Source organism: Aspergillus nomiae (genome assembly GCF_001204775.2).
Source record: "Aspergillus nomiae NRRL 13137 chromosome Unknown contig00168, whole genome shotgun sequence".
Taxonomy (NCBI): domain Eukaryota; kingdom Fungi; phylum Ascomycota; class Eurotiomycetes; order Eurotiales; family Aspergillaceae; genus Aspergillus; species Aspergillus nomiae.
The window spans coordinates 1-27,765 of record NW_015378223.1 but is presented as its reverse complement, the minus strand read 5'-3'; the positions used below and the strand labels follow the sequence as shown (position 1 = coordinate 27,765).

The following is a 27,765-nucleotide window of genomic DNA, read 5'->3' as shown; positions in this document are numbered from 1 at the left end:
CTTGATTTGATCTTGCCTATATCCCAATCAGAAAAGATTCCGATGAACGCCATATATCATGGATTTTATCATTGATGACAAATCAGCTGCATAAGAGTACTCCAACCACACTACATGTGAGGCGACACAACAGGAGAGAGAGCCCCTGCAGCATACCAGCACGGCTACCTACGGACAGACCGGCTGGGCGATCATGGATCTATGATAGGTAATCTGGAGGCTTAAACTGTTGTAAACGGACTAGCTTCTCTTGGTGCGGCACTGCCCTCCTACCAAGGGTCCAATAAGTCCGATACCTGCCCAACACAGGTTGCGCTTAGCTCCATTGAATACGAGGGAGTAACAGAGCAACCCCACCTTTTTCTCGTCCGAGCGGAAATCTTAGTACCCCTAATTTATTACTTAAAGCTTTGTCTTTTAAACTAAGCTATTGATGCTCTGCTGAGTTCTCTACCTGCTCTCTCCCCGAAATTTTCAAGTTTACTATTTCTAGTACTAGCCGTTCAGCATGCAGTTCGCAATTCTATCACAGATTGCATGCGCGACCCTGTTCATTCGACCAATCCAGGGTGGTCATCTCCTGGCCTCGGCACCAACAAGCACTGATGTGGATAGAGCATTCGACCCCCTTGTCACTGGTGCGCCTATGAACCCAGCCCGTATCAACGAGTTGGATAAAAGGCAAGTGGGGAGCGACTTCGTGGCATGGTGGGCATACTCGGACACTTGTTGGTCTACCTGATAATCCACGCATAATTAGTCTGGTCAGACGTAATAAAAAATGATCGCAGGGAGTCCTCAAACATGCGATTCGGGCTCAGCTACGTGACCTGGTCAACGTACGGCCAATGCTGCGCTACTGCTGACTCTACATGCAATTATGCCACGGCTTGCGCACCTGATGGACGAATCCAGTATTACCAAGGAGAAGCCCACTGGTAGGTAGCATGAAGAAGGGCTCCCAGGACCTAGGAGATAGTAAAGAACGCCAAGTCTGATCCTCATTATAGTGACCCAGGCCACTACTGTGAAGTATACACCATTTTGCCCTCATCAGGCAGTCCCTTAAGCGACAAGCGGGATATAGTCATGTGCCCATCTTCCACATATGCCTATCCTGGGACCTGGTACCGCCAGTCGTACGCCTGTACGTGTGCCCTATGGCTTTTCTTGAATTTAGGTACCCAGAGAACTGACAAGCTGCAAATAGTGACTACCGACGTACCTACTAGTACAGCTACGCAAAGAGAAACGGAAACAGTAACGCAGACCGTGCAGACTGGTGACAGCATGGGTCTTCAGGGGATTCGGGCTGTGCCAAGCGCACTGGGGGCTTTTCTAATTATTGTCCTGCTAACCATTCATTGATGCTGCTGTTACTTGGGGAAGTATTTACACGCTTATCGCGGACGACCGACTATGCCTCATATTCAGACCACAACTACGGAAATCACCTACTACAATTGAAATATTTCTGCTTCAAGTGCCACACATCTCGTGGAAACATTTATCCCGCCTCTTACCTCCTATCATTATAGCAGACGATCCGAATCCCCTCAGTGAGACGGGCATCTCTGATTCTCTGGTAGCTACACGACAATACATCCTCCGCCCTGGCTCTGGGCGCCAGACAGCCTGGACCTCTCTGCCGCCACCTTTACCGAGGGCAACCCTGCAGCTCCTACCTGGACACCTAACTGTGGGCAATTGTACACCCAGTTCTGCAGCGGCCCGGGTACAAATTACGGTTCGGGGGACACTTGAGGTACTTTTGAATGGTGGATTTCATAGTAGAGACTTTTATTACTCAATGGAATTACCGATCACACGGATGAGGCACCGAGGTCTTTGGACTTCTGCTTCGATAGGATGGCACTGTATAGACGACCCATAGCGTGAAAAATGACATCTATTGACTATCTTTATGGATTATCTATATCTGTAATGATCTTTCAGTAGGGCTTGCGGAGACGGAGAAACAGCAATGGGACCATAAGGTTGAGTGTATTTAGCGTGTACCTACTATGCTTGTCAAGTAAATTGTATTGAATGATAGCAACACAAGCAACAGGTTGGATGGAATAACACCATTCACTGTACTACATTACATTAGCTGAGCTCTGTTCTTCTGTTTCTTTTATCTTCGTTCGCTCAAGCATTCTCTAAAGCACACCCCTTGTCCCTATTACATATCCCTTAGCTCAGACCGGAAAGGTATATTTGTTACGAAGGAGATCATGAGCCGACAAACGACAGAGACTCAGTGGTGAATATAATACGTAAACAGAGGGCGGAACCTAGGGCTTGAATATGTTAGAGAATCCGTATCCACTTTTTGAGGATGTGTCACAGTTGATTCTTGCAAGTCTATTGACAAGGGTGATACGGTATCCATACTTTGCCCTAAAAACAGCGTTTTTGACGGTTGAAAACCAGAGACTAGGCCTATGCGGTCTTTGCGTGTAATTGGTACGCTCGCTTCTTGCGGTTTCGTCTATAACTCTACTTCCACGTTTCTCTCGACTGCCAAATGACAGTCTTTTTGGAGCCCAGCAGCTGTTGAGGTCGATTCGCTTTGTTTGTAGATGGCCAGTAGATTTATAATGTGCCTGAGAAGTGAAAAATCTCGATAATGGCCGGAAGATGTATAACCAGATATTTGATGAGGGGATTCGCCGCTTCAGATGAAGTCCATAGGAATCACATGGAGGAGAGATAAGATGGCCTTGTTTTATTTATTTTGTCTTCTTTGCCCTTGGGGCAGTAAGATTGAACGGACAACGGAAGGCCTTTTATCTCTTTGCGAAACTTCCCTTCACAGTCATTAATGAAAGGAATCAATGGGGGGCATAGAATCTCTGACTTGATTTATATCCTTCCTTTTCTAGTATATGTTTGTTAAATTGTCTGAAATAAGTCTGTATTTTTCAAGTCCTGGACCACGAACTGGGCCGCTAGGGATTTGCGACTGATGGCGATGCTCGCATGGCCCGTTGAGCTACCGATCTAGTGCTCATTGATACATACACAGGTATGAAAATGACGATGACGAGGAAAGTTAGGGAGGGGAGGGAGAGCAACTCACATCCACCACCGTCCCCTGAGCTTCCCCCTACGGGTACTTATCTACTAGATGATGCATGCTATACTCTTCGGTTGAGGTCATCTCGGTATTGGAGAATCGGCGCTCTCGCCCCGGGAAGCGCTGGAGTTGCACAAACATTAGCTCATCGGTATCGAAGGCCAGGTTACAGGTAGCGTGGTTAGCGAGCTGGCTGGAACCGTAGCGCTCGGTGGCTTCGACTAACTTGACTGAGGCGGGATAGGGTTCCTCGGTCGTGTACCCGACTCAGTCGTTGAGAGTGGGCGAGGTGACGAGGGCTGAAGCAGCATTGTGGGCCACAAATCCCGGACGCGGTTCACAGAAGAGCCCGTTCGTCATGGCCAGCCGTAGGACGCTCTTCAATCTGTTCTCGTCTGCCTGGGCTGTGGCGGCCACTTCGCTATACGAGACGGCCCGGTACAGTGGGATAGCTGGCGCAATGTTGAAGGGGTAGAGCCACCGGAGGCTGGACATGTCGTGGCACTTTTGCATTCTGTTAATAATTTTCGTTCTTTCATCTCTTTAATTTTCCCTTTCAATACCCCGGCTAGACATACTCTACACGCCAGCCAGCGGAGATGCTCAGCTGGTCCTACCAGCGCACCGCACATCGTCTGGCAGGCATCTAGGATCTGCTGTCAGGCGGCCTGGATACCTGCGGGCGCTTCCGGGAATACAGCAGGTGCATCGCGGTCGAACGAGGGCTGGGGATAGTCATTCGCCACCAGGAAAGCATTCACTTGCTCAGTGGCTTGGCTGATCCGAGTGGCCAAGTCGACCAGAATAGGACTGGAACAGGTGGACATGCCAAGGACAACAAGAAGCACAAACCGGTAGATGAACGAAGGGAGGGCAATGAGGGGCCATATAAACCGACAAATAGCGATTTCCTCCTATTGGCCTCCACTGATGCGTGGGATAATTACTAGTGCGTCGGCTAATGCTAGCTCTCGATACAAATAATGATGGATTCTGATAGTTTAATACACATAATAATATTTTAAATACTGTGAGGGTACCAAGACTATGAATATTCGTAATCTATACACTATTGGTTATATGCAGATGAATGTTCTATTACTCCTCCTTTTATACAGGACGTTCCATGATAGACTTGAAACTATTAGAGCAGCTGATTGCATTGTATTCTATATACTTCTTCAATCCCTTTATAAGCTCAGGTCGTAGAACATGTTAATAGAGCATGGGTTCAGTCATGATAGAGGCGTCGGGCATACGGGCGGAGCTGTGACTAGTGAGAAGAAGCTTTTAACAGTGGATTTTCAAGAAATAATGGCCAGCATGTCACTCAACATGCTTAAAAACCAGGTGAAGATGCAGCAAATACCAAGAGCCTCTCATGGATAGCGGTATCACTAGGATCTAATACTTCCTGTACAGTGGAGGAGAAATATGGATCACTGCGCCGCGTTTTGAACTAGAGAACAATCGAGTCCATGCTATCTATTTCATTTAGCACAATCTTCTCTACTTCGCAAAAGCACCCATGAAATCTGTCGGTGAGATCGCAATCCATAAATCCCCGGCATTACTTGGCGCTTTTGATGCAGCTATGAGATGACTGGACCAAATAACTTTACTGGGGAATACTGGTATCGATATCACCCGTCAGAATCAGGTCGTGGGGGACAGCAAGCCCTTTGCTCTCATCTGTCCCGATGGAATGAGCTTTGAAGGTATGCTTGCCCGGGCAAAGGAGATTAGTGGTCAAGAAATAGTCCAGCGAGTCCATGTGGAGGTTCACCGTAGGAGCTGGAACGTTCTGCTCCACCAGCTCGGCAGGCAGACGGTCAGTTGTCAATCTTCCTCCTATAGCCTGCCAGAGCTTCTTAAAGTCATCTCTTTCTTGCACCCTTGGCATAATCGTCCAATGGCGGTCACCTTCCCAGTCTAGCGAGATTGAGTTAGGGTGTCTCCCCTCTGTGCTGCTTTTCCAGTACCCCTTGGCTCCCCAGGCGTATGTCAAATACGTAGTGCCGCTCTCACTTATGGCTCCTTGTCTCGGATCAACGTCGTTCCCCTTGCGCCATCCCCAGCCAACTTTCTGCTCCGAGCTCTGATAGCTGATTGTCGCCGCCACCGTGCTTGGTTTGGCGATGCCACGGTGGATGCTAACATTCGACTCGGGCTCCTTTGGCGAGAACGAGATTTCGTCACGATGACTAGAAAATGCAATGAGTACGTTCTCTTTACTGTAGCCATCCTTCTTATATTGCGCAGCATTCAATTGGCCCTTGGCCTTGAAAGCATCTAGTATAAGTTAGAGACCGATTTTCAGTAATGGGAAGTTGTTGGAATCTCACCGGTCTCTGTATGAGGGGAGGCGCTAACTTCGAGGAAGATCTTGTCGAGGTTTGGCTATGTTTGAGAGTGTCAGCTTGGATATCTCTCGGCAAACCGTGCATGGACCAGTGAACAAACCTTGAGGAACTGCCTCCAGATAATATCGTGACTGAGGATAATGCTGGCCGTACTGCCAACCGGCACCGGGTTGCGAGAATATTTACCTGGATGGAAGTCGACGGGTGCAGGTCCTGCTTGGCGTGTACCATTTTGACCACCACCACTGACCCCAATCCACATGCAGAGTGCTGCTTCCTCCGTTCCAGCACTGGCAATAGAAAATGTAAAGGATACAGGGCGTAAAACATGCGCGTCCCTATCTGAAGCATAGGTGTTGGAAACGCCACCCAAGTAATACCTGGTTTCGCTTGCTCCTTGGAAGTAGGCTTGAATCTGTCTACAGGCACTGTTAAGCGACCTGGCCACTTTTTCTGCCAGTTCGGAGCTGTCCGGTTTGGGCTTCACGCTTGCTATGACATTCTTCATGTCTATAAACACGCATTGAGCTGCCTGCTCCCGTGCTGGGTTGAGAACCACTTTGTATTTTGCACGCCTGGCCTCACCATTTTCATCTGCATTAAATTCGTTTGCACTGTCGACAGTTCCGGAGACATTTCCGAGCTTAGCTTTGAGCTGTAGATACAGTCCAACAGGCAACGGCTTCTCCTCTTCGTCCTCGATTTGTGTGGTTCCCCCAGCAACGTCGTAGTTAAGAATCACATCCTCAGTTCCTTCAAACCGCAACACAGGAGGCTTTACCTGCATCAAGAGAGTTTTCTCATAATATTCGTCGTTGCGTTCATCGTATATCTGCATGGTAAACGGACCGAGGGATAGCTCCCTCTGCGCGGAGTCTGAGTAATTCCTGAGGAGCTCGTTGATCTTGGCTTCCGAATACGCGACGAGCACATCGTGGTCATTGGTGGTCTCATTGCCTGCCATCTCCGCCACCAAGTCTTCAAATGCTAATTGCGCCATGATAGGACTCAAAGAAAAAGGTGAATTAAAGGTTATGAGCGAACTTTCGCCCTTGTGCTTTGGGGAATTTGGAGAAAGAAATCTGCTCCTGTACACCAAGTAAAAACATGTACTTTATATCATCACAGCTGAGACGATACAGACTTCTTTTCACTAGTCATACAATATAGCGCTACCATTGACCGAAGACCTATTAGATCATATCGCACCCCTTTGCATTTGAAACTAGTGAGCGCTAGCTCTATACCTGTCACGGGTCGCCTGTAGAATGATGAGCTGAACAATGCATGAGCTGTACAGTAGCAGAGTGGGTACAGAAAGATTGTGCTGGTGCCTATGGAGCTACTTGCGTATCATTTCCTCGTATGAACATCGCCCGTGGTAGCCTACATGCATCGTGATGGGTTAGCTCGGGTTTCGTGCAGTGGACATGGAATTATAGGCCTCAAGTATTCTAGGGGTGGAGAAATGTCTTTTTTGGGGGGCGGGGGGGAAGAAGAAACAGTGTCCTCTCCAAGACTATATACATATACGTATGTATGTATGTATGTATGTATGGATATATTTGAATAAATGGTCAAATCCCCTACGTGATTCTCCCTGTCATTAGTTCTGTCACCTGGTCCCCCCTCCCCCCGCCAAAATGTCAGAGCAGAAAATATACCCGAACGATGATCATTTTCTGTTCAGGAAGAATGACACCACTCTCATTCTGGACACGACTGAAAAATACGTGATCGGGAAGGACTTCGAGTTCTGCACGACTACCTGTCTCATCTATGCGGAGGTAGTGGAAATCACTTCAAAGCTGGAAATTCCCGGGAAAAAGCTCGGTCTGTTCTGCAGTAAAATCCTTATCCCAGAGCATGTCAAAGTGGATGTCTCGGGCAAAAATGGGAAAGTAGGAGACCCGAAGACAAGTGAGGACGGCGGAGCTGGGCAACCGGGTGGGGATGCGGGGAGTGTGTGGATATTTGTTCAAGATTTCAACAGCAAAGACTTCGAGAAGCTGGAGCTCAATGCTCGGGGCGGAAATGGAGGCCACGGCGGTAAGACGGTTGCTTCAGGCAAAACGGGAGGAAAGGGAGGAAACGGTGGTAAAGGAGGTAAGAAAGCGCTTGAGGCGAATTCCATGTATTCCAAATCTTGACAAACTATACTAGGGTTGATCGAGGTAGTCATTGGAACTACGCCCGTCGATGCGATTGTGGCCCTTCGAAATATTGATAGGCTGCATTGGCCAGAGAAAGTCGCCAGTCTTCTTGAACCCGCGGTCCCAGATGTTGTCGCTGGCTTCATCACGGAGGAACAGAAGGGCACCCTAGCTCAGTATCAATCTCTGGCACAAATGATACGCAAACTGGCACAGGCACTCCGAGGTATACCTGAAAGTGACCAATCGGCCAATGTTAAAGATTCGGTCTCTCAGTTGTTGGGCCAGATCGAAAAGACTCTCGAGTCTGTGACAGAAGCCCCACCGCTGTCCCAGACCACGTTTGAAACACTAGAGGATGCAATAACAGGCCTCGACGATAGTTCGAATCTTGCCCAAGCGCTTGAGGCGGTTAAAGAGCGGATCCAAGCCTTGTCTCCGACGAAGAATTCTCCACTTTGCAGCTTGCTGGACGATATATGGGATGCGTTGGAATCAGAAAAACTGGCTATACGCAACGCAATTGAGCCCAAGTTAAAAAGCAACAGAGGAGGTCAGCCCTGTTCACCCCGTGATCATCTTGAATTTATCATAAACTGACACTGATGTAGGAGCCGGTGGGCCTGGTGGGCATAGTGGACCAGGCCTGCAGCCCGGTCCAGGAGGCGCAGAGGGCGTTGAGGGAGAGACAAACCTAAGATTCCTGGAGCTGAACGGATCAAAGAAAGACCTCCAAGTATCCCAGGCCTACATCTTTCCGGAGCAATGCCAGATGCTCCTCAACAAGGCTGACAGTCAGTTCTTCAGCCAGGAGTGGAAAGCTCGTGGTCCGGCAGTGGAGCAATACGAGCAGTTGATCAGACGACTGAATGTGGTCCAGACACTTGCAACAGACGGGAAAGCCGACAAATCTTCAGGATTTTGGGCAGCTATTTCTGGCCTAGAAGAAACTCTTAAAGTGACTAGGAATTCTGCTGGTCAGCTTAAGGCAATTCACGGACAGGCGAAAAGCCGGCTGAATCGATTGATCTTGGGCCAGGATATGTTTGGGCATGGTCATACTTGGGTTCCCCGTTTATCCTTTGACTACTACGCCAGAACCCTCGAGGATCAACTGAATGTGCTCAAAGAGATCGAGGATCTCGAGTCAAAGTACAGAGATGCCTTTCAAAAGGATGCTGTCACGGAGACTTTAATCGATGCCGGTATCGATAAGATGGGATACGCTGCCCAAGAGGCAAAGAACAAAATTGCCTTGCTTACTGGGAGCAACGGTCCGCTGTCTCAAACTGCAGATAAAATTGCGGCACTTTCGATAGAATGAAAGAGAAGCACCAAAAGATCAAGGAAGAAGTGGTCCGACTCCAGTTGAAATGTGACCTCGATATCTTTGAAGGTTTGTGTACGTTAACTTCATTGAAAAAAGACCTAAGGTCTTTGAAAAAGCTCTACGACCTGTATAGGGAGGCCCTAACGGACGTGAAAGATCAAAATGGCAAATTATTTAACAAAGAATACGTCATGGGGCAAATCACAGAGTGTACCGACAGTCTGGAGTCATTGAAAAGTGCACTCAGAACCGCCAAGGACAACACTATTGCACTGGATGATCCTAAAGCCCTTAAGGTAATGGCCAAAAAAGAGGACATTGAGAAGCTGATGCAAAAGTTCGCAAACGCTATTGAGGAAGGTTCCCGGAAGAAGATACAAGGGGCCTTAGATGCGTATATCGCAACCATCCTGCAACGGAATGAGGCAGTGGTAGATTACAACTCGTTCATCCATCTGCTGTTTGAAGCGCGCCACGATGAGGAGTATGCTCGCGCCCAGGCAATGAGCATGGCTGATAAGAAGCTGGATCTGGACCCCACCATCCCAGCAGTGTCGCTCTGGCTTCGTAAAACCAGAGACAACTTCCAACTCCAACTCATGCAACGACTGGACTTTGCAAGCCGTGCGGTCAAGTTCTGGGGTCTGAAAAAGGATCTCGAGCAATCCGAGCCAGGTCCTCTTCGAAACTCCCAAAAGCTCAAACTCGATCGGGTAGACCTGGACAATGCCTTCGAAAATATTCTCAATCGATACGCGGGCGATGTACGTTCCGTATGGCCCGGCTCGCTCGATGAACAAGGCCTTTTTTACGACCTCACAGAATCCGAACTAGTAGAGCTGACGACCGGACAAAAGGAAAACGGTCAGCCAGAAATGGTCTACAAGGTCTCCCTCAACTTTGCCCCCGGTGATAGCCCGTTTGGCGCAGGCCGTGCGGATGTCCGTCTGGAAGAAGTTCGGTTCTGGCTCGTGGGTGCATCAGTCCGGCCCGATGGGCTCGGGCGCCAGCGAATTCTGGTTCACATAGAACACTTGGGGCCTGAGGTATTCGAGGATGACAACCATGATCGCCTAGAATTCTCCCACGACATGCTCACTATCCCATTTGAATACGATGCGGCCCGGGTGAGCAGTACAAAGGATCTTACGTCTCGGGCAATGCTCAGCCAACAAAATGCTTTGCGGGGTTCCTGGACTGGCGGACTGAAGCGTGAGGAGGCAGGTTCCATTGCAGCGGTTGGGCCCTTCGCCACCTGGCGTCTTGTGGTTCGAGAGTCAGAAAACCCGGAGCTCGATATGAGTAAGGTGGCATCGGCTCATGTAGAATTTCGCGGAGCCAATAGGTCGTTCAAGTATACCTCAGTGGCGACCTCCTAATTACCGTCAGAGGAGTCTGGATGGCACGAAGGCTTTTCAGATGCATGTGGCTAGAGTCTGTAATTATGTTAAGACCTTGGTGGAAACCTGGAAGTAAGAGTAACGCAGCGATTGAAACGTAGTCAAGTGATGGCAAAGGAAAAAGCACTCTCAACAATTAAACCTGAAATATAGAACTGTTAACTATCTTCTTTGCAACCAATTTTGGTATTCCGGATTCACAACATCTCGCATCTCTACAATTGGGGTATGTACAAAGGAGAAACAAACCTGGGCTGTTCAGCCGTGAATGTGGCAGCATCGGTAGTGGATCTGCATAGGCAGGCATGTAGGTACTACTGTCTTGGCTTAGGCACCAACAATAAAATGATCTTCTGTTTTCTATTACAGCAGATTGCCTGGAGTTTATTCAAGGTACATATAGATACAGATGTCAAGACATTTCTGTTAGAATACGATCAATTCCCACCATAGGCAACCCGTTTTATGATGGTACTACCAGCTTACTTACAGAAGTAGCATTTGCTCCCGCCTTTCTCTCTCGGGATAGATCTGTGGTATATTGTGCTTGACCTCCTTCGTGAGGAAGTTGACCCGAGCGGTTATGAGGACGAGGAAGAGGAAGAAGACCCTGGTAGTGCCTGGAAGCCTAAATGTGTAGCCTGGAGACTACGTTATCCCGCCTTGATAGGACATGACCAGCTTCCGCTAGGAATAGATACAGAGCTCTACAGGGACATAGAGTGTCTGACTTCGCTCCTGTCCTTTCTTTGCTACCACACGTTTGGCAAATTGTCTGAATTAAGTCCGTATTTCTCATAGCTAACCGCTGGGTGTGCACGTAATAGTAACTGAAAAGATCGCTGACCTCGGTACCTAACTACTAAAAGACAAGAATAGAATCCAACATGCAGCACCCGCTAAGGGCTGGCCGTGCCTTTCCCGACGTCAACCCGGGTATAGCCGACGGTACACTTGGTCCTTTTAGCGACCATAGCCGTGAAGAGATTCTCATGCTCCGGGACCCAATTGACGACCAAATACAAGGTGTTACCATCAGGGCCGCCGAGCGTGCAGGCGGTAGCATGGCCGTCGACCTTAATTTCATGGGTCACATTGCCTTGCTGATCAACACGCACAAACTTCTCCAGGCCCAGCAGGCTGAGCCACATGCCGCCCTCAGCATCCATGCATCCGCCATCGATGCCAACGATGCCATGTGATTCCGTGTTCCCCGTCTGGCCCGAGGGCGACAAAACGGCCGGCGACCAGACTTTCTGGCGATTGGCCATGCGGCCAGCAGCACCGATGTCCCAGCGCAGAAGGCCATACCCGAACGTCTCGGCGCAGTAGATGGTCTCCCCGTCGTTGCTGATGAAGAGCGCATTCGGGAACATGATGTCCTCGGCCGCCACGTCCACGGACCCGTCCGTCTCGACGACCAACAGTCGACCGGCACGCGGCTGCTCGCCGTGCAGCACCCGCGCCCCGGTGTCGCCCACGTACACGCGCCCCGTGCTGTCCACCGTCATGTCGCCGCAGTAGCCGGTCATCACGCGCGACATGTCCGCGTACAGCGTGTCCTTGCCGGTCGAGAAGTCGTGCCGGTACAGCTTGGCGTCGAACATGGACGACCAGATCAGTGCCCCGTCCGGCGTGAAGCACATGCCGTTCGGCTGGTTTTCTACCGTGCACAGCGCCTTATTCTCGCCGGACTGCGTGTCAATGCTGTGAATCGTACGGCCGGTCATGTCGCTGATGTAGAGTAGGCCGTCTTTGTATCGAGGCGCCTCTCCGAAGAAGAAGCCATCGGTAAGAGTGGTATGACTGAGCTGCTTTGGGCCAGTCATTCTGTGTGTGCTGAATATGATAGAAGCAAACGGGAGAGGAGCAGAGAAATTGAGGGATAACGTAGTTTGGGTAGGATATGATTGGAGTGATCCAAGTTTTCCTTCAGAAGGATAGAGAGAAGACAACTACTTGGTAAACTTATTGACATCGGAAAGTTTGGTTCTGACTTCAAGCTTAAATATTAATTCTGCTTGGGGATTGCGGGGCCCCGTACTGGAGAGAAATGCAGGGACGAAGAGCCTGGGGTCCCCAGATCCGCAGCTCCCCGCAAAGAAGGCGTGTGGGGGTATACATGCAAATAGGCAGGAGGGAACTGGATCCGTGGGAACCTTAACGGATGGCCTTCCGCAGGGTCGCTAAGCCGTCCGGGTCAGACTCCGCCTCTTGAAAGCTTCTTTCATCCGAATGTTCAACCAGACGAAGATGCGCGGAGATAGATAATTGGATCGGATCCAATTGGTAATACCCTTTGAATCCCATGAACATGCCATGAGCTTGGTATCTTGCTACTTAGTGGCTTCCCTCTCGCTTGTTACAGCTTGGAAGATCAGCCTATGCGGAGCAACAGTATTTGTACCCCTTCGTCATGAATATCTTTGTGATCGCTAGAATACGCCTGTTCTTCAACATCTACTAGTATCAACCAAGCAATCACTGTGTTCACATAACTACAGATATCTAGATAAATATCTGACCCTTCCTCAGGGTTAATACAGAGAGAAAGCAGCTGGGGACATATTTACGATTTGGTGTAGAAAATGCAACGCAGGAAACTGAAATTCAAAATTAAACTAATTGGTTAAAACAGAGATAAGAAGAAACAAAAGAAAAAGAACAACGGAACGGCCTTCATTTCACTCTACTATTTGGTATATCACATACATCATATATACTATGCTATACAGACAACGAGTAAATAAGAAAGGGAGCAACGAAGCTTCAGGCTACTGCGACTTTTGACTTGCTGGGATGAACTCCAGGTCCGTAGTGACACTCCCGTATTTCGCCTTGCAAAGATCTACGACATAGCTGGTCCGGCCTTTCCATGGCCCAAAGTTGCCACATCGAGGCATACTGCGTGTCGCCTTTTTGACATAAGTCGCGTCCAGGTTCCAGATCATCCGCGGCTCAATGGCACACCCGGTCGGTACGCGGGGGGTCACAGTGTTGTAGCCATTCTTCTTCATATGTTGCCAGATTCGGCACAAGATCTGGCTGGTGGTCTCGGCGCCTAGTGTCCATGATGCGTTGATGTATCCCATCATGAAGGCGAGGTTAGGCACGTCCTGCAAGAGGGCTGAGTGCCAGGCATAGCGATCTGCCAGGTCGACAGGCTCATGGTCAATGTGGATTTGGATGCGTCCACCAAGCGCTAGTTTTAATCCCGTGGCCGGCACAATGATGTCTGCCTCCAGCTGTCGGCCCGACTCGAGGTGGACTGTGGTTCCCGTGATGGTCTTGATCCGACCAGTTTCCACGTTCGCCTTGCCGGAGCGCAGGCTCTCGAAGAAGTCGCCATTGGGTGCAAAGCATAGCCGCTGGTCCCAGGGCTTATACTGTGGTGTGAAGTGCGGATCAACAGGGATGTGGTCGGGAAGCTGTTTCTCAACCGCTCGTTGCAGGGACTTTCGAGATCGTTCCGGGAAGAGTCGGCAAAAGTGGTAGATAAAGAAAATCATCCACATGAAAATCCAGCGGTCGATTTGAAACGACCAGTTGCGCGGCAGTAGCTTGTGTCTCCACGAGACGCCGGTCGTGTTGTTGAGGGACATAATATACGTAGGGCTGCGCTGCAACATTGTGACGTGCGCCGCCTTGGCCGCTATATTGGGAAGAAGGGTGATGGCCGTGGCACCGCTGCCGATGATCAAGACTCGCTTATCGGCATAGACAAGGTCCTCGGGCCAGAACTGTGGATGTGCCACCGTGCCTGTGAAGTTGTTGGGCAGCCCTGGAATCTTGGGCTGAAGCGCTTCGGTGTAGTCATAGTATCCAGTTCCTAAAACTAGGAATCGAGCATGGAGCGCGATCCGCTTGCCGCCCTTGACCTCCACGTCCAAGTCCCATTGCTGCTTGGCCGTGGACCAATTGGCTGTGACGACGCGATGTCGAAATAAAATCCGTCGATCGATGCCTTCCTTTTCAGCCGAAGCGCGCAAATAATTCGCAATGGAGCCCCCATCGGCAATTGCACGGTTTTCGTTCCAAGGGTTCCAGCCGAAGCCAAATGTGTGGAGATCAGTATCCGATCGAATGCCAGGGTATCGAAACAAGTCCCATGTGCCCCCAATATTCTCTCGCGCCTCCAAGATCGAGTAAGTGAACTCGGGGAGCTTGCGCTGGAGATGATAGGCAGCGTTGATGCCGGAAATCCCTGCGCCAACGATGATCACATCGTGGACGCGGTCAGAGGAGTGGTGGTTCATGATGTACGGTAGAACTGGGTCACGGCTAACTCAAACTTGCCAAAGAATGATAGTTAGAACTGATCCAATGTCTTATATATGACATGGCTGGCCTCACCAACGTTCAATGAAGCTTTCTCCGCACGCCGCCTTTCCGGAAAGAGGTGCGGTAGACGATCCGGGGGGGGATGCGGATGTGAACCCGGGCTTCATCATCCCCACATTTTTACTGAACCTTTGGGGAAACCTCCGAGGATCAGCACCTGTTATTTATGGGTAGCCAGTGTGCGTAACGCTGGCACAATTGCGGAATTGCGGGAGATCCCAGTGGTCACGGTGGACGCCATGCCGCACGCGTGGAAAGCCACTGGTGTAGATGTCACCTATAAAAGATTGCCTTATCTCGAGGAACCGAGAATAGTTTTGATAAGCTCGAAAGAACCACAACAGCTATTACTTGATACACTGATATTTACTAATCTCACTTCCTCTGAAAACATGTCTGCCACCAACAGAATCGACGTCCACCACCATTTTGTCCCGGACTTTTACCGTGAAGGTCAGCCAATGTTTTCTTCATCTTGCAGACTGTGATTGTTTCGTTGTCTAACCAGTTCCATAATCAGCTCTGGAAAGCTGCGGTGGTGATCCATCAGGGTGGTTCATCCCCGACTGGACGCCCGAGCTGGATGCGAAGGTGAACAAGCAGTTTGGCATCGGGACTAGCATTCTCTCCTTGACGGCCCCGGGAGCCTGTATCCTGAAAGATCCTGAGGCCTCAGCCAAGCTGGCGCGCAGAGCCAATGAATATACTGCACAACTCCGCGACGAGAAGCCCCAAGAGTACGGTTTTTTCGCGTCGCTGCCCAGCCTCATGGATAAGGAACGGGCGCTCAAGGAGCTTGACTATGCATACGACGTGCTCAAGGCCGATGGTGTGATACTCTTCACCCGGTATGGCGAGGATAACCACTACCTAGGTCACCCGGACTTCAAGGACATCTGGGCCGCGCTCAACCGTCGCTCAGCCGTCATCTTGGTGCACCCTACCCACCCAGTTGACATCAGCCAAGTCAGTGGCCTGGCACAGCCGGTTATCCGGTACCCATTCGAGACGACCCAGACCGCCCTCGACATGCTGTATAATAAGACGGTCCGGAACAACCCTAACTGCAAGATCATCTTGTCCCACGCGGGTGGCGTGTTGCCCTTCCTGATCGGCCGTCCCACAAGCATCCTGGCCAAGACACCAGAGGAGCAGAACGCCTTCTTAGATGATGCTCGCAACTTTTACTACGACACAGCGGTTGCTGGCTCGGAGAACGTGCTTCGTGTCATGGAGAAATTCGCCAAGCCTGGCCATCTCCTGTATGGCAGCGACACGCCGTATGCGAACAATGATATCATCAACTATCACACATCACGCCAGGACAGCTACCAGTTTGAGGATGCAAGCCTCACTGATAAGATTAACCGTGGGAATAGTCTCGCCTTGTTTCCTCGACTGAAGTAGGGCAGACCACACGGAACGAAGGGCCCGGCTTGTTCGTTAGAAATCTGCCCAGCCTGAACGTGCTGCACAAAGTCATGCTAAGTCCAGTCATTTCCGTTTCCCACTATACGCAAATGTTCAAGTGGCCGCTTGCAGAGTCTGTTTGATGTGCAAAAAATGGGCGGTGCGTTCTGTCGCTCTAGTGCAGATTTGATCTCTCGTTCCAATGTCAAAGCTTTCCAAACGCACAATAGAAGACTGTAATTTGTAATTCCGTTATTTCATTAGATTAGGACAATAAGGTGGTGGAGGGGTATGTCACTGGCCATGAGGGTACTATCTCATGATAGTACAAGGGTATATAACACTACAACTATGTGTAGGAGTATTTTTAGAAATCAATGGTGCTCTGGCATCGCGTCCGGTTCCAGGCCAATTTCGCCCAACCCTGAATTCCCATCATCTAGGCCCTCTACGAAAGGGAATATCGAGAGCCAATTGATTTCAACAGGATCACTTATCCAACTTGTCGTTTGATCGCCGGGCATGGCCGGTTCAAAGAAGTGTCGTGGATACTCCATCTCGTGTTGTAACAATACATTTTGGCACTGACTGGACGAGCTGTCACGAAGGTTGACAGGATGAGTATCTAAGCATGTGTGGTCAATGAGTCGGTACATCTCGGGTACAGCACGTCAATGGGGCCTACAGTTTTGGGGAGGGAAAGGATCCCCCCGAACGGCTTCCATGATTCGAAGACACCTTTTGGCAGATCGACTCTGTGATCGATAGGAGCGGAAGAAGCTTAAGCATTTATTCCAGCCTGTAGTAAGGATATTCTCATCCTTGATGCGGCTCAGGCAGCAGAGGTGACAGATAAGAAAGACAATTGCACAGCTATGCATGTCTAGATGAGGTGATGGATCAGTAACCGGAATTTAATGGGTGATATGGGAGCACATACAGAAAACATTGTGCCAGAATGGAGGAAGGATATCATCGTGGATGTGTAGATTGGACGTAATTAGGTCGACGAGGTCGTAGGCTGATGACACGCATAAATTGACACCTTTATCCAGGACGTCTTGTCGCATCGCCGACTCCATCGAGGGATCCGTCTTCGATGGGGTGTCCTGACCACTTGAATGGAAAAGCGCCGCTGACAAGACCAGACGGAACATAAACAATCGTACGTGAAGATACCTACCAATTGAGCAATATGAGTAACGCATCATCTAGCAGAAGCTGATTAAAGATCCACACAAACCTTGCATGAAGAATGATTGCCTGTCGATTGAACGTGGGAGTGCCCGGCCCGAACAGACGACGGCTCTCCAACGCCGTGAAATTATAGTTCCGAGCTTTTAGATGAGCGGGCAACCTTTGGCACCAGGAAGTAAGGGACTTGTCGAGCCTGAGTAACACCTGTAATCCACCATCGTTGAGTTTGTCGTGGGCTGTGGATGCCGCTATGAAATTGAAACTGACGTCGAGCTTTCCACTTCCTTGATCGCTGCTTTCATAGTATAGAGCCTCAAGAATCTCACCGAGGATATTTTGCAGCTGGATGCATTGAACGTAAAATTCAGTCACGCTGGGAATATCTGCCGGCTGGGATGCTGTCATACCAGGACCCTGGGATAGAAAGCTATCGTCGATGGCAGACGGGGGGACGCAGCGTTGGGATATGGCGGGATGGATCATCAATGGCCGCCCAAATGTCATGGAGCAGACCCTGGGGAATGTTAGACCAAGTATCCTGAACCGTCTTCATGAAAAAAATGACTTACCGGTCCAAGAGGATGCAGCCGGTCCAGGCTCGTCGGCGCATCTCGATCTCCAGCTGGCTTGGCTTCGTCTTTGAACAACACCCCTGCTCACAATATTCGGGTTCGTGATGAAGACCTATGCCTTGCGCAGTGCGAATCGCCAAGCCGACCATGGTCCAGCATGCGTTGGCCATCTCAGTGCTCTGAAGATACAGGCCCATAAGTATGAGCATCTGCACGAGGAAGATGTTGCCCTGGACGAGGAGATCAAAGTCCATCAGCGCTTTAGCACGCTCAAAGAATGTCAACCCCAGCTGACTTCGATCACCGTCCTCCATGGTTGGGCCGAACTGAGATCCTAAGGCAAAAGCCAGATTGAGTAGGCAATGGAACAGCCTCTCATCTATATTGCAGTAGTAACTTTGGCTTGGCGGAGACTTCGAGGCTTTGGAGGAAAGACGGTCTGACGCCGCCGACCACAGAGTCAGATATTTCTGGGTGAACGATGAGCGGTGTAGATATGGATACAGGGAATGAACATAGGTCCAGTACCTATCGAGTAGGGTGTCGGCCTTATGTCGTGGTGGGATGCTAAATTGGTATTCCCCGCGCCTGATACTAGAATTGGACTTGATGCGTACTGCTGACGGCGAGCGCCCTCCTCCCCCAATTCCTTCCTGCTGTAAAATTCCAGGTAGCCCACTCCTCGATGGACATGCGCCTGGGCCGCTCTCATTTTGACTCATAGCCCGACGAGCATGGCTGAGAAATCTGACGGTGCTTGTAGAGCCGAAAAAGCTGGATCCCTGGCGCCCTCGATCGTCAAAGGACCCAAAGACACCCATGGCATCAATGGCAGACTCATCATCAGAGTCATCGTCCTCTACGACAGAACGCCTGTCCAGCATCCCTGACCGCACGGCGTCCGCGAGTCCTGCGGCGGTCGAGTAGGAAGAAAGCCCATCGCTGGCTGAAGCCGGCATTGTCGCCTCTGGCATTCCAACCATCTCTGGTGAGGTCATAGATTGCTGAGGTGTCCGAAGTCCAAGCCCATCTGTCTCATCTGCAAGGAGTTGCCGAGGCGAGAGTCCGGGTGGACCGGCAGCCTCGCCCTGGCCAGCCTGCCGAGCTGATGGATGGCCAACCCGTAAGGCATTGGCCATTGCTTGTCCTTCTTCTAATTCTTGGATTCGGCCTCTTAGGGACTCGACGTAACTAGACGGGTATGTGAGTGACAAACGAACTCGACTCTAGGGATGGTCATACCTGTGGTTCCACCCTTTCGCGTTTCGTCCTGCATCCCAGACGCACCGTGGAGAAGGCCTTTTGACGCACGCGCCACAGACGGGCTTCACCCCGTCACATTTTCTCTTTCGCTCGCGACACTCATTGCAAGCGACGGCGATTCGACGTCGTTTGCGGTCACCAGCGGACTCTGTGGGAGACATTTGCCTATGTTTATGGCCATAAAAACAGGAATTATTGCTGGAGACGGAGTCGCGACCATGTATCGGGTACGCATCCTAGGGAAGTCCATAAATAACATAACATAAGAGGGGCGCGGAACCTTCTTGGGAGAAAACCCAATAGATCGGCTTGCCCGGCTCAGTGGCAAGATTCCCCACCCGGGGTAGCACCCCGCACTCGGAAAGAAGGAGGAAGTTGAATCAAATATACTGCGCAGTATCCGCTGTGGATCGGCACAGAAACGTAGACGAAATCCCAAGGCGGTCGATAGCGTCACCCAAAACTGGAAGACTTGGTTGTGGCCCCTTATGGAAAAGCTTGGATTCATCCCTGACTAAACCAAACCAGGTGACCGTCGGCCGGATCAACCAGTCAGCCGGCATGCCCTTGCTTTATATATTAGTCAACAGTTCATAGTTGTTCGTGAACTATTCTATGGAACTACAGGAAAGTCTTAAGTGTATGATCTTGGAATATCCATATCGACGTCCATATAGAATAGACATGCGTATTGTATCGTGTAAATCAGCAGAATTGGCCGATATAGTTCCTAAACAGATATATGGGACATACTATACAGACTCCACTTTACTAGTAGCATTCTGGTGGAGTGGCCGTCATCACTAGCCGTCCTCCTCGTACACAACAAAGTTTTTATTGGATTGTACTGTTGCATGCACTTGAAATTCGCAGCATCTCATAATAATAAAGAATTAGGGTCCCCAAAGAAGTGTGGCCAGCACGGGATAAAGACCCAGTATCCGTGCCGGCTCAAGTCCATGGTATATTCAAATAAACGAATCGAATGGGTGAAACAGTGACTGACTAAACCCAGTACGAGGCATCGGGTATGAAAGGGGATCACTTCAGCCGGAGTTGGGCATGTAATCCTCCATCCACCGACAGGTTAACCCCCGTGATACCTTTAGAGTATCGGCTTGCCAGGAAGACCGCCGCATCTGCGATCTCTTCCGCATCTCCGATTCGTTGGAGCGGATGGCATTCTTTCAATACATTCTCAAATTCGCTATCCTCCGTCATCGAGGCGATCATGGGCGTTCGCGTAACTGGATATCCACCAAGACCTCGTCAGTCGGTCGTCAATGCAGGCATGGAGATGGAAAGGATGGGGAACCATACACCCCGGTAAGATGGCATTGCAGTGAATCCCATGAGCTGCGTAATCCATAGCGACAGTGCGCGTCAGGGCAATCACCGCACCCTTTGAAGCTGCATATGCCGGCGTCCCTGAGAGGCCGAGCAGGCCCAAGACCGATGATACATTGATGATAGCGCCTGCGCTGTGATGACTCGCAATCCTCGGCTGCCGAAGCATCTGCGCACCAGCATATTTGCACCCTAAAAATGTTCCTCGCACATTGACCTGCCATGTCAGATCGAAGACCTCTTCAGTCGTGTTATTGACGGGACACGGGTTTGATGCTTCCGGAGCAACGCCTGCGTTGTTCACCATTCTGCTGCCCTGTCAGCAAAGCATCACCGAACGAAGCCGCGGAGCATACACATCGACACGACCGAATTTATCCGCCACAGTTTGGACTAAGCCCTTCACATTGCTGGCATTTGTGACATCGGTTGGGACAAAGATGCTCTGTCCCGCGCCGGCCTGGATGAGTTCGTGCGTTGGTTGTTGTGGCACCTTGCTCGAGGCATTGCGATCTGCACAGACGACCGTCGCTCCATGTTTATGGAATGCTAGTGCAATTGCGCGACCCAGACCAGAGGAGGCCCCAGTCACGATGGAGACCTTGCCAGCGAGTAATCCTGGAACACCAGCCATCGTGATGTGAGCAAAGGGATTAGATGAATAAAACGTCACAAATTTCAATTCTCAGCTGAGTCTGGATTTTGAATCGATACAGATTCCTTACATCCTGTAAATCAACCTTCTCGGTGTATATTTTTCCCAGGCAAACATATATCAACTTCCATGCAAAACGGCGGAAACACACCCGCATCGGCATGCGGATCCACATCCGCATGTGTCGTCATGGCACATACGATGGCCGCCATTCACGTCGCTTGGAAGTAGTCTACCAGCATTGATTCGAATGATGATCATGATTTAAGTTTCTACAAATGTATCACTCCTATTTGCGCCCTTACCTGGTTCGGCCGAAGGGATAGCTTGCGTCAAATCTCCATATAGAACAATCCGTATCAATCAACTCATTCAAGCGTTCCACATTTTACGCGGCTAGATATCCTCACTAGTATTTTCAGCAAAACATCACATCTTCAATAACGTAAGTCACTGCATGGGCTCTACATCCAGCCAATCCCTCTGAAGCCCCAGCAAATTTCTAGCTTCGCTGAATCTGCTGTGCCCGATCGGACGTCGTTCCAGCTGCGGATCTCGTGCCGACTCCACCACTTTGTTCATGTTCACGGGGCAGTATTGTAGATCAGATTCCAGATGAAGGTTCGGTCTGTATAACAGGTGGCTCGTGGTACCGCCAGTTCCACGAGGTTCACATTCTCCAGTGGTTGCTCAATTCAGATTTCGTGATCGGTATTAAATGCCTCTTACAGCATCTGCCATGGAAGTTGCCGGTCCAACCAGCCACAAGGCGTCAGTGCTTCCATTATGGCTAGATGGTTTAGAGATCTGCACACCGTCGACTTTCGATGTGATTTCTCCAGTAACCCATGAGGTTCTGTACCAGTGTTCTACTGCGTCCGAGGCGGACGTCTCCGTCGCGGTCGAGAGCGCCAACAGGGCTTTCCAAACTTGGTCTCGCACAAAGCCACAAGAGAAACGAGATATCTTCCTCCGTGCGGCGGAGATCTTCGCGCGCCGAAAGGATGAGCTATTCGAATATGTCAGCCAGGAGACGGGTGAAGGGCATATGTTCTTTGATGTCGAGTGGGACCTGATCCAACAGATGTGCAAGGACATCGCAGGTCTCATTCAAACCATCCAAGGGGATCACCCCACAGTTGCGGCACCGGGACACAGTGCCTTAGTGGTGCGGGAACCGTACGGCGTTGTGACCGCCATTGCACCCTGGAATGCGCCTTATATCCTTGGTCTTAGGTCATGTCTCCTGCCACTGGCAGCCGGTAACACAGTCGTGCTTAAGGGACCAGAGACTGCACCCAAGTCATTCTGGGCAATCGCCGATACACTGTACCAGGCGGGACTGCCTCCAGGCTGCCTGAATACTCTATACCACCGGCAAAGCGACGCTGCACCGATCACGACTGCACTCATTTCCCATCCATTGGTCCAGAAGATCAACTTCACAGGCTCCACCGCGGTGGGTTCCATCATTGCTTCCACCGCCGGGAAATATTTGAAGCCCGTTCTATTGGAACTGGGTGGGAAAGCTTCGGCAATTGTGTGTGAGGATGCTGATCTCCAATTGGCGGCGGCGGAGTGTGCGTTGGGCTCTTTCCTCAACTCGGGGCAAATCTGCATGTCTACTGAACGGATTCTGGTCCATGATAAAGTGGCCACGCGGTTTACCGAAGCACTCAAGGCGGCAGTGGCAAGCTTGTTTCACGACCAGCCGGCGCAGATGGTCAACACGGCGTCCCTCAACAAGAGCAAGAGGTTAATCCAGGATGCGATATCCAAAGGTTCGAGGGCCTCGAGAAATGATGCTGTCATACCCGATGGGGCAAACAAAATGCACTTGACTGTGTTGGAAAATGTGGATCCGTCGATGGACATATATCATAGTGAATCGTTCGGCCCCTCGGTAAGTCTCATCACCGTCACTAGCGACGACGAGGCCATCCAGATCGCCAACGATACGGAGTACGGGTTGACCTCTGCGGTATTTACCGAAGACTTGCGAAGAGGCTTCAGGATTGCCAAACAAATCCAGAGTGGCGCGGTGCACATTAATAGTATGACTGTGCACGACGAGACTGTCTTACCACATGGTGGGATGAAAAGGAGTGGCTTCGGGAGATTTAATTCGCGCGAGGGCTTGAATGAATGGGTACGGACTAAGTCTGTAACATGGAAGGACTGACATTAATCTCTCCTTTCCTTTCCTTTCCTTTTCTTTTCTTTTCTTTTTCCTTTGGCCCGTGTTTTTGAAAGTATGTCATCCTATGTATTCCACGAACCTTCGGCCACCTCAAGAGGTTTGATATGTATATTTTGAGCGGATAGCATTCAACGCACCAGCCAAAGAGCATCCCCTTTCACCTTGTTGTAATTCGTCTGGATCACGATCTATGTCAGTTTCCATGATAGTACTAGCTAGTTACATCTAGTTGATAAAACGTTCTTTTGTGTTCAGATCCTCATGTTACTTACTCATACTATGCTGTACATATAAATGCCTTAGCCTTATGCTGTCCGCAGGAATGTAACGAATACAGCGCCGGTATACAAAACTTTATACCTATAGTACTATTGAATATAAAATAGCCACTGACATCCGGGCAAAGTTCTCTTGAGACCCACCCGACAGCATGCGGAATAGTATCCGATTATAAGGTAATCGGAAGGAAGCACATCCGCAATCACCACGGGAACCAGATGGAAGTGAGTGTCAGAAGCTCGAAAATACTTCTGCGAAAATATCCGTAAGCCTTCTACCGAAAGGTCGAGAACCATGTGGGTTGTACCATTTTACTATAGAATCCAATATCATAGACGGTGTGAAGGTCGGGGTCCCACGTAGTTGAACTCGGCATAACCAGGCGGATGATGGTCCCGGTATTTACGAAGTAGATTTGTTTCTAATCCATGGCAGCTGTATATATACTCCCGAGCCCTACCATAAGATGGTATGCGAAATGGAATGTTTGGTCTAGCAATACAGCAACATGACAACCGCTTCACTCTCCCCTCAGGCGATTGCGAACCTTCGCACAATCATAGACGATGCCTGTGCAGATGAAAATGCTGGCCTCCCTTGCGCCAATGTTATCGTTGTCGGCAAAGGCGATGGTTCTCAATGTGAGCTTTTCAGCCACTCTACTCGGAGAAAGGGGGGCGGGCATAAGAATGGTACAGAAGACCGGCAGCTCCGCGACGGCGAAGATGACATATACTGGTTAGCTTCGTGTACCAAATTGGTAACTGGCATTGCATGCATGCAGCTTGTTGAGAGGGGTGTGCTTGGACTCGATGATGCGGACCAAGTGGAAAGCCTATGCCCAGAGTTAAAAGAAGTCTGTGTCCTTCAGGAAGATGGGTCCAAGGTGGAGAAAAACAGAGGAATTACACTGAGAATGCTGTTGACTCATACCGGTAAGCACTATTCATATCAAGCCCGTTTCCTGATATGATTTGAAGTCCTTCCAAGTATCCCTTCCATGGATAGATATACCATCTCTAACTGTACGGTGATGCGAAAGCTGGGTTCGGATATTCATTCCTGAATGAAAAACTGCAGTCATACTTTCTAGAACATTGCAGCTATATACCTGAGTACAATGAGTTCTCAGGATACGTGCAAGACTTCTATCAGCCGCTAGTCAACCAACCAGGAGAGCGATTTGAATATGGTGTACGTTCAATACCTTTGTTCAGGCAATGATAGAGTTACAATACTAAGACCAGTAAGATCAGTATTGACTGGGCTGGTATACTCGTTGAACGTGCCACGGGGATGAGGCTTAACGACTACATGCAACAATCCATCTTCGCGCCCCTCGGAGTCCACGACGTTTCCATGATTCCTTCCGCACATATGAAAGAGCGATTAGTAGGTTTGTGGCAGCGCAGCGCAGGAGGCCGGCTTGTACCTCGAGATTACCCTCTAAACAAGCCGTTAAATGTAAAGGAAGCTGCGGAGGTATTCCACAGCGGTGGTGCGGGCTTGTTTGGAAGCATCCGGGAGTTCAGTAGTAGGTTTTCATTCCTCCTTCGTAGCCTGCGAAATTTCCCCAAAGACATTTCCATAACACTTATCCTGGCAGAGATTCTAGTTGCTCTCCTTAACGATGGCCGTTCACCTCAGACAGGCCAACAAATCCTCTCTCCAGAAACGGTAAAAGAGATGTTTACGAATCAAATTCATCAACACCCAGACTTCGCTCGACGGCCTTTACCTGCCATAAAACCCGATCTGGTTTCTCCCTGCGAGGAGCTGTATCCCCTCTGTCCGAGTCCTACACCACAGGGATGGGGTCTTACCTTCATGATCTCGCCCGGCGTGACCGGTCGCTCGGATACAACGGCTCACTGGTCAGGGCTTTCCAATATCTTCTGGTGGTGTGATCGAGAAAGAGGCGTTGCTGGGATAGTTGCATCACAGATCCTTCCATTCGTCGACCCAGAAACTGGTGTCCTATGGGCGAGTGTAGAGGCCGCAGTGTATGAAGGTCTGCAGGGAGAATAGTGGATCCTTCAATGCACCAGTGATCATACTGTACACACCTGCTACTCATGGCAAGAAGGAAAACGAGCCGTATGTACTGTCAGGCTGTATTCATTCAGCGTTGTTCAGGTTCTTGATTCAGGTAGTATGTGAACACTCAATATAGCCAACACCTGATCAACCAGCTCGTTGCCGCATCTCTATAATTCTGGGACTTTTCGATTACCAGTATGATTAGCTTAACAATATTAACAATCTAGTATCCAAACTCAAACTAGAATATATCTGCTAGATATCCCTTGTAGCACAGAAGCCGGGTAAGAAACGTCTACGTAGCACATTCCCGCGAGGTGTCAAAACAACTCACCTATCGCTTTGTAGAAAGGGGGGGTCTGTAAAGCTTGATTGTTCTTCTGAGGCTGGATATATTTACGAGCTGGCCGGAGACCAGAAACTAGCCACGAAGCCCCATGTGCAGATAGTGATCAGTATTCCAGATGCCGCCTTCGTGCATGCCTTGTTTATCACAACCTGTATGAACGGCTCGAAACCGCCTCCTCATCATACTTGGATCCTCCGACTTTGCATAGTGAGACACGACTCACCTTTCACATTTTGCACACCGCTCTGGATAGCGCCTGAGAAGGGCTTAGGCATAGCCTATACTAAACTATGCGATAGAGTGTGTACAAAGCCAGAACACAGTAACTCTGCCATTCACACAAGCGATTTTCATGGAGGCAGATACGCTAGAGTGTTGCGTTCGCGCCGCATGGTGGGTTGCCCCCCTCCATCGTTGATGGCAGACCGATAAAGGAGGATAATAGTAGCAAAGGAAACACCGCTGCTGTATGAGTCTGGATACCATGCGTTGTGGAAGCCCTTGGGATTTGCTTCGCAGCCCACCGCGGCTCCGGTTCCGCTTCGGCTCTGGTTCCGGTCGGGGAGGAATCCATATCCGAGGTTGTCAATAAAAGTGGCGAACACAAAATGAAACAGAGAGTATGTTTAGGATTCATATTTCCAGATTAATCTTTCCATAATTACTTTCACTACTACTGTCTTGAGCTTTGACACCAGTCAATCGAACAAATCCACCATGAGTTCCTTGAAAGCCCCCGTCACCACGAAGGCGTATGTGGTCGAGAAAAAAGGCGCCCCTTTTGTTCTTTGCGATGTCATTCTGGACCAAGTACAACCATCGGAGGTGCTAGTAGAGATCAAATACACAGGATTATGTCATACGGTTCGTGTCACTCTGCCTTAACCAAGCCTAGTATTGTGTCTTATGGTCTTTCAGGATGTTGTTGTCCAACAAGGAGGGATGCCTATCGGCCAGTATCCTGCTGTTCTTGGTCACGAGGGTGTTGGAATCGTCCGCCAAGTAGGTTCAGAAGTGGCAGATAAGTCATTGAAAGAAGGGGATACGGTGCTCCTGTCATTCCATGCCTGTGGCCGGTGCAATGCTTGTCTCAATGGCCGCTGCGGAAGCTGCCCCCGCATGACCGAGACCAATTTTCTTTCCACCGCACGCTCAGACAAGACGTCACCAATTGCCTTACCTGATGGCACGCCAGTGCATGGGCAATTCTTTGGACAGTCCTCTCTTAGTAAAATGGCCATCGTCACAGAGAAGTCTGTGGTAAAGATCTCCGCACAGGCATCAGATCTCCAGTTTCTTGCGCCGTTTTCTTGTGGATATCTGACAGGGGCTGGAACAGTACTGAATGCGCTTTGCCCAAATAGCGACTCTAAGATTGCTATCATTGGAATGGGAGGTGTTGGACTCGCTGCAATGCTAGCAGCTAGAGCTATAGGCGTTCAGCATGTTGTTGCTGTGGATATGCTCGACGCAAAGCTTGAAATGGCAGCCTCGCTCGGCGCTACGCACACTGTCAATACCAAAGAGGTCAAGAACCTTGCAACTGGTATACATGATATATTTCCTGATGGTGTGGACTATATTCTGGATACTACTGGTGTGGCATCTCTTTTACAGGACTCTCTTGCAGCCCTAGCTCATGAGGGCACTCTGGCTCTTGTTGGTGTGCCATCACCTGCAGCCAATATTCAAGTCAATGCGCTGGACCTGCTGCTCTCTTGTAAGAAGATAATCGGTGTAATTGAAGGAAGGGCTGATCCAAAGACCGTAAGTATCTTCTTCTT

The 27,765-nt window shown here is 49.9% G+C and overlaps 10 protein-coding genes across 10 annotated transcripts; 5 read left to right on the top strand and 5 right to left on the bottom strand.

The window, feature by feature from the left end:
- Positions 1-3,349: 3,349 nt before the first annotated feature.
- Positions 3,350-3,909, bottom strand: ANOM_008084 (putative O-methyltransferase; the record flags this gene model as incomplete). The annotated part of the gene is made up of 3 exons (XM_015553340.1): positions 3,350-3,586; positions 3,661-3,728; positions 3,759-3,909. 3 exons carry the CDS (start codon positions 3,907-3,909, stop codon positions 3,350-3,352), a joined length of 456 nt encoding a protein of 151 aa, XP_015406137.1.
- Positions 3,910-7,088: 3,179 nt separating this feature from the next.
- ANOM_008083 (uncharacterized protein) lies at positions 7,089-10,307 on the top strand (the record flags this gene model as incomplete). Its single annotated transcript, XM_015553339.1, has 4 exons — positions 7,089-7,551; positions 7,609-8,151; positions 8,210-8,872; positions 8,926-10,307. The coding sequence occupies 4 exons, from the start codon at positions 7,089-7,091 to the stop codon at positions 10,305-10,307; spliced, it is 3,051 nt and encodes a 1,016-aa protein (XP_015406130.1).
- A 920-nt stretch (positions 10,308-11,227) lies between these two features.
- Positions 11,228-12,157, bottom strand: ANOM_008082 (SMP-30/gluconolactonase/LRE family protein; the record flags this gene model as incomplete). The annotated part of the gene is made up of 1 exon (XM_015553338.1): positions 11,228-12,157. The coding sequence occupies one exon, from the start codon at positions 12,155-12,157 to the stop codon at positions 11,228-11,230; it is 930 nt and encodes a 309-aa protein (XP_015406131.1).
- A 945-nt stretch (positions 12,158-13,102) lies between these two features.
- ANOM_008081 (flavin-containing monooxygenase) lies at positions 13,103-14,584 on the bottom strand (the record flags this gene model as incomplete). Its single annotated transcript, XM_015553337.1, has 1 exon — positions 13,103-14,584. One exon carries the CDS (start codon positions 14,582-14,584, stop codon positions 13,103-13,105), a length of 1,482 nt encoding a protein of 493 aa, XP_015406132.1.
- A 477-nt stretch (positions 14,585-15,061) lies between these two features.
- On the top strand, positions 15,062-16,076 carry ANOM_008080 (amidohydrolase family protein; the record flags this gene model as incomplete). The annotated part of the gene is made up of 2 exons (XM_015553336.1): positions 15,062-15,122; positions 15,190-16,076. 2 exons carry the CDS (start codon positions 15,062-15,064, stop codon positions 16,074-16,076), a joined length of 948 nt encoding a protein of 315 aa, XP_015406133.1.
- A 674-nt stretch (positions 16,077-16,750) lies between these two features.
- ANOM_008079 (uncharacterized protein) lies at positions 16,751-19,272 on the bottom strand (the record flags this gene model as incomplete). Its single annotated transcript, XM_015553335.1, has 5 exons — positions 16,751-16,962; positions 17,020-17,258; positions 17,323-17,790; positions 17,846-19,039; positions 19,091-19,272. The coding sequence occupies 5 exons, from the start codon at positions 19,270-19,272 to the stop codon at positions 16,751-16,753; spliced, it is 2,295 nt and encodes a 764-aa protein (XP_015406123.1).
- Positions 19,273-20,152: 880 nt separating this feature from the next.
- ANOM_008078 (SDR family NAD(P)-dependent oxidoreductase) lies at positions 20,153-21,092 on the bottom strand (the record flags this gene model as incomplete). Its single annotated transcript, XM_015553334.1, has 3 exons — positions 20,153-20,376; positions 20,432-20,766; positions 20,815-21,092. The coding sequence occupies 3 exons, from the start codon at positions 21,090-21,092 to the stop codon at positions 20,153-20,155; spliced, it is 837 nt and encodes a 278-aa protein (XP_015406127.1).
- Positions 21,093-21,852: 760 nt separating this feature from the next.
- ANOM_008077 (aldehyde dehydrogenase) lies at positions 21,853-23,295 on the top strand (the record flags this gene model as incomplete). Its single annotated transcript, XM_015553333.1, has 1 exon — positions 21,853-23,295. The coding sequence occupies one exon, from the start codon at positions 21,853-21,855 to the stop codon at positions 23,293-23,295; it is 1,443 nt and encodes a 480-aa protein (XP_015406125.1).
- Positions 23,296-24,100: 805 nt separating this feature from the next.
- On the top strand, positions 24,101-25,620 carry ANOM_008076 (serine hydrolase domain-containing protein; the record flags this gene model as incomplete). Its single annotated transcript, XM_015553332.1, has 3 exons — positions 24,101-24,527; positions 24,635-24,786; positions 24,844-25,620. 3 exons carry the CDS (start codon positions 24,101-24,103, stop codon positions 25,618-25,620), a joined length of 1,356 nt encoding a protein of 451 aa, XP_015406124.1.
- A 1,078-nt stretch (positions 25,621-26,698) lies between these two features.
- On the top strand, positions 26,699-27,748 carry ANOM_008075 (NAD(P)-dependent alcohol dehydrogenase; the record flags this gene model as incomplete). The annotated part of the gene is made up of 2 exons (XM_015553331.1): positions 26,699-26,845; positions 26,900-27,748. Coding segments are annotated over 2 exons (996 nt in total), but the record flags the coding sequence as incomplete, so codon positions are not given.
- Positions 27,749-27,765: the final 17 nt, after the last annotated feature.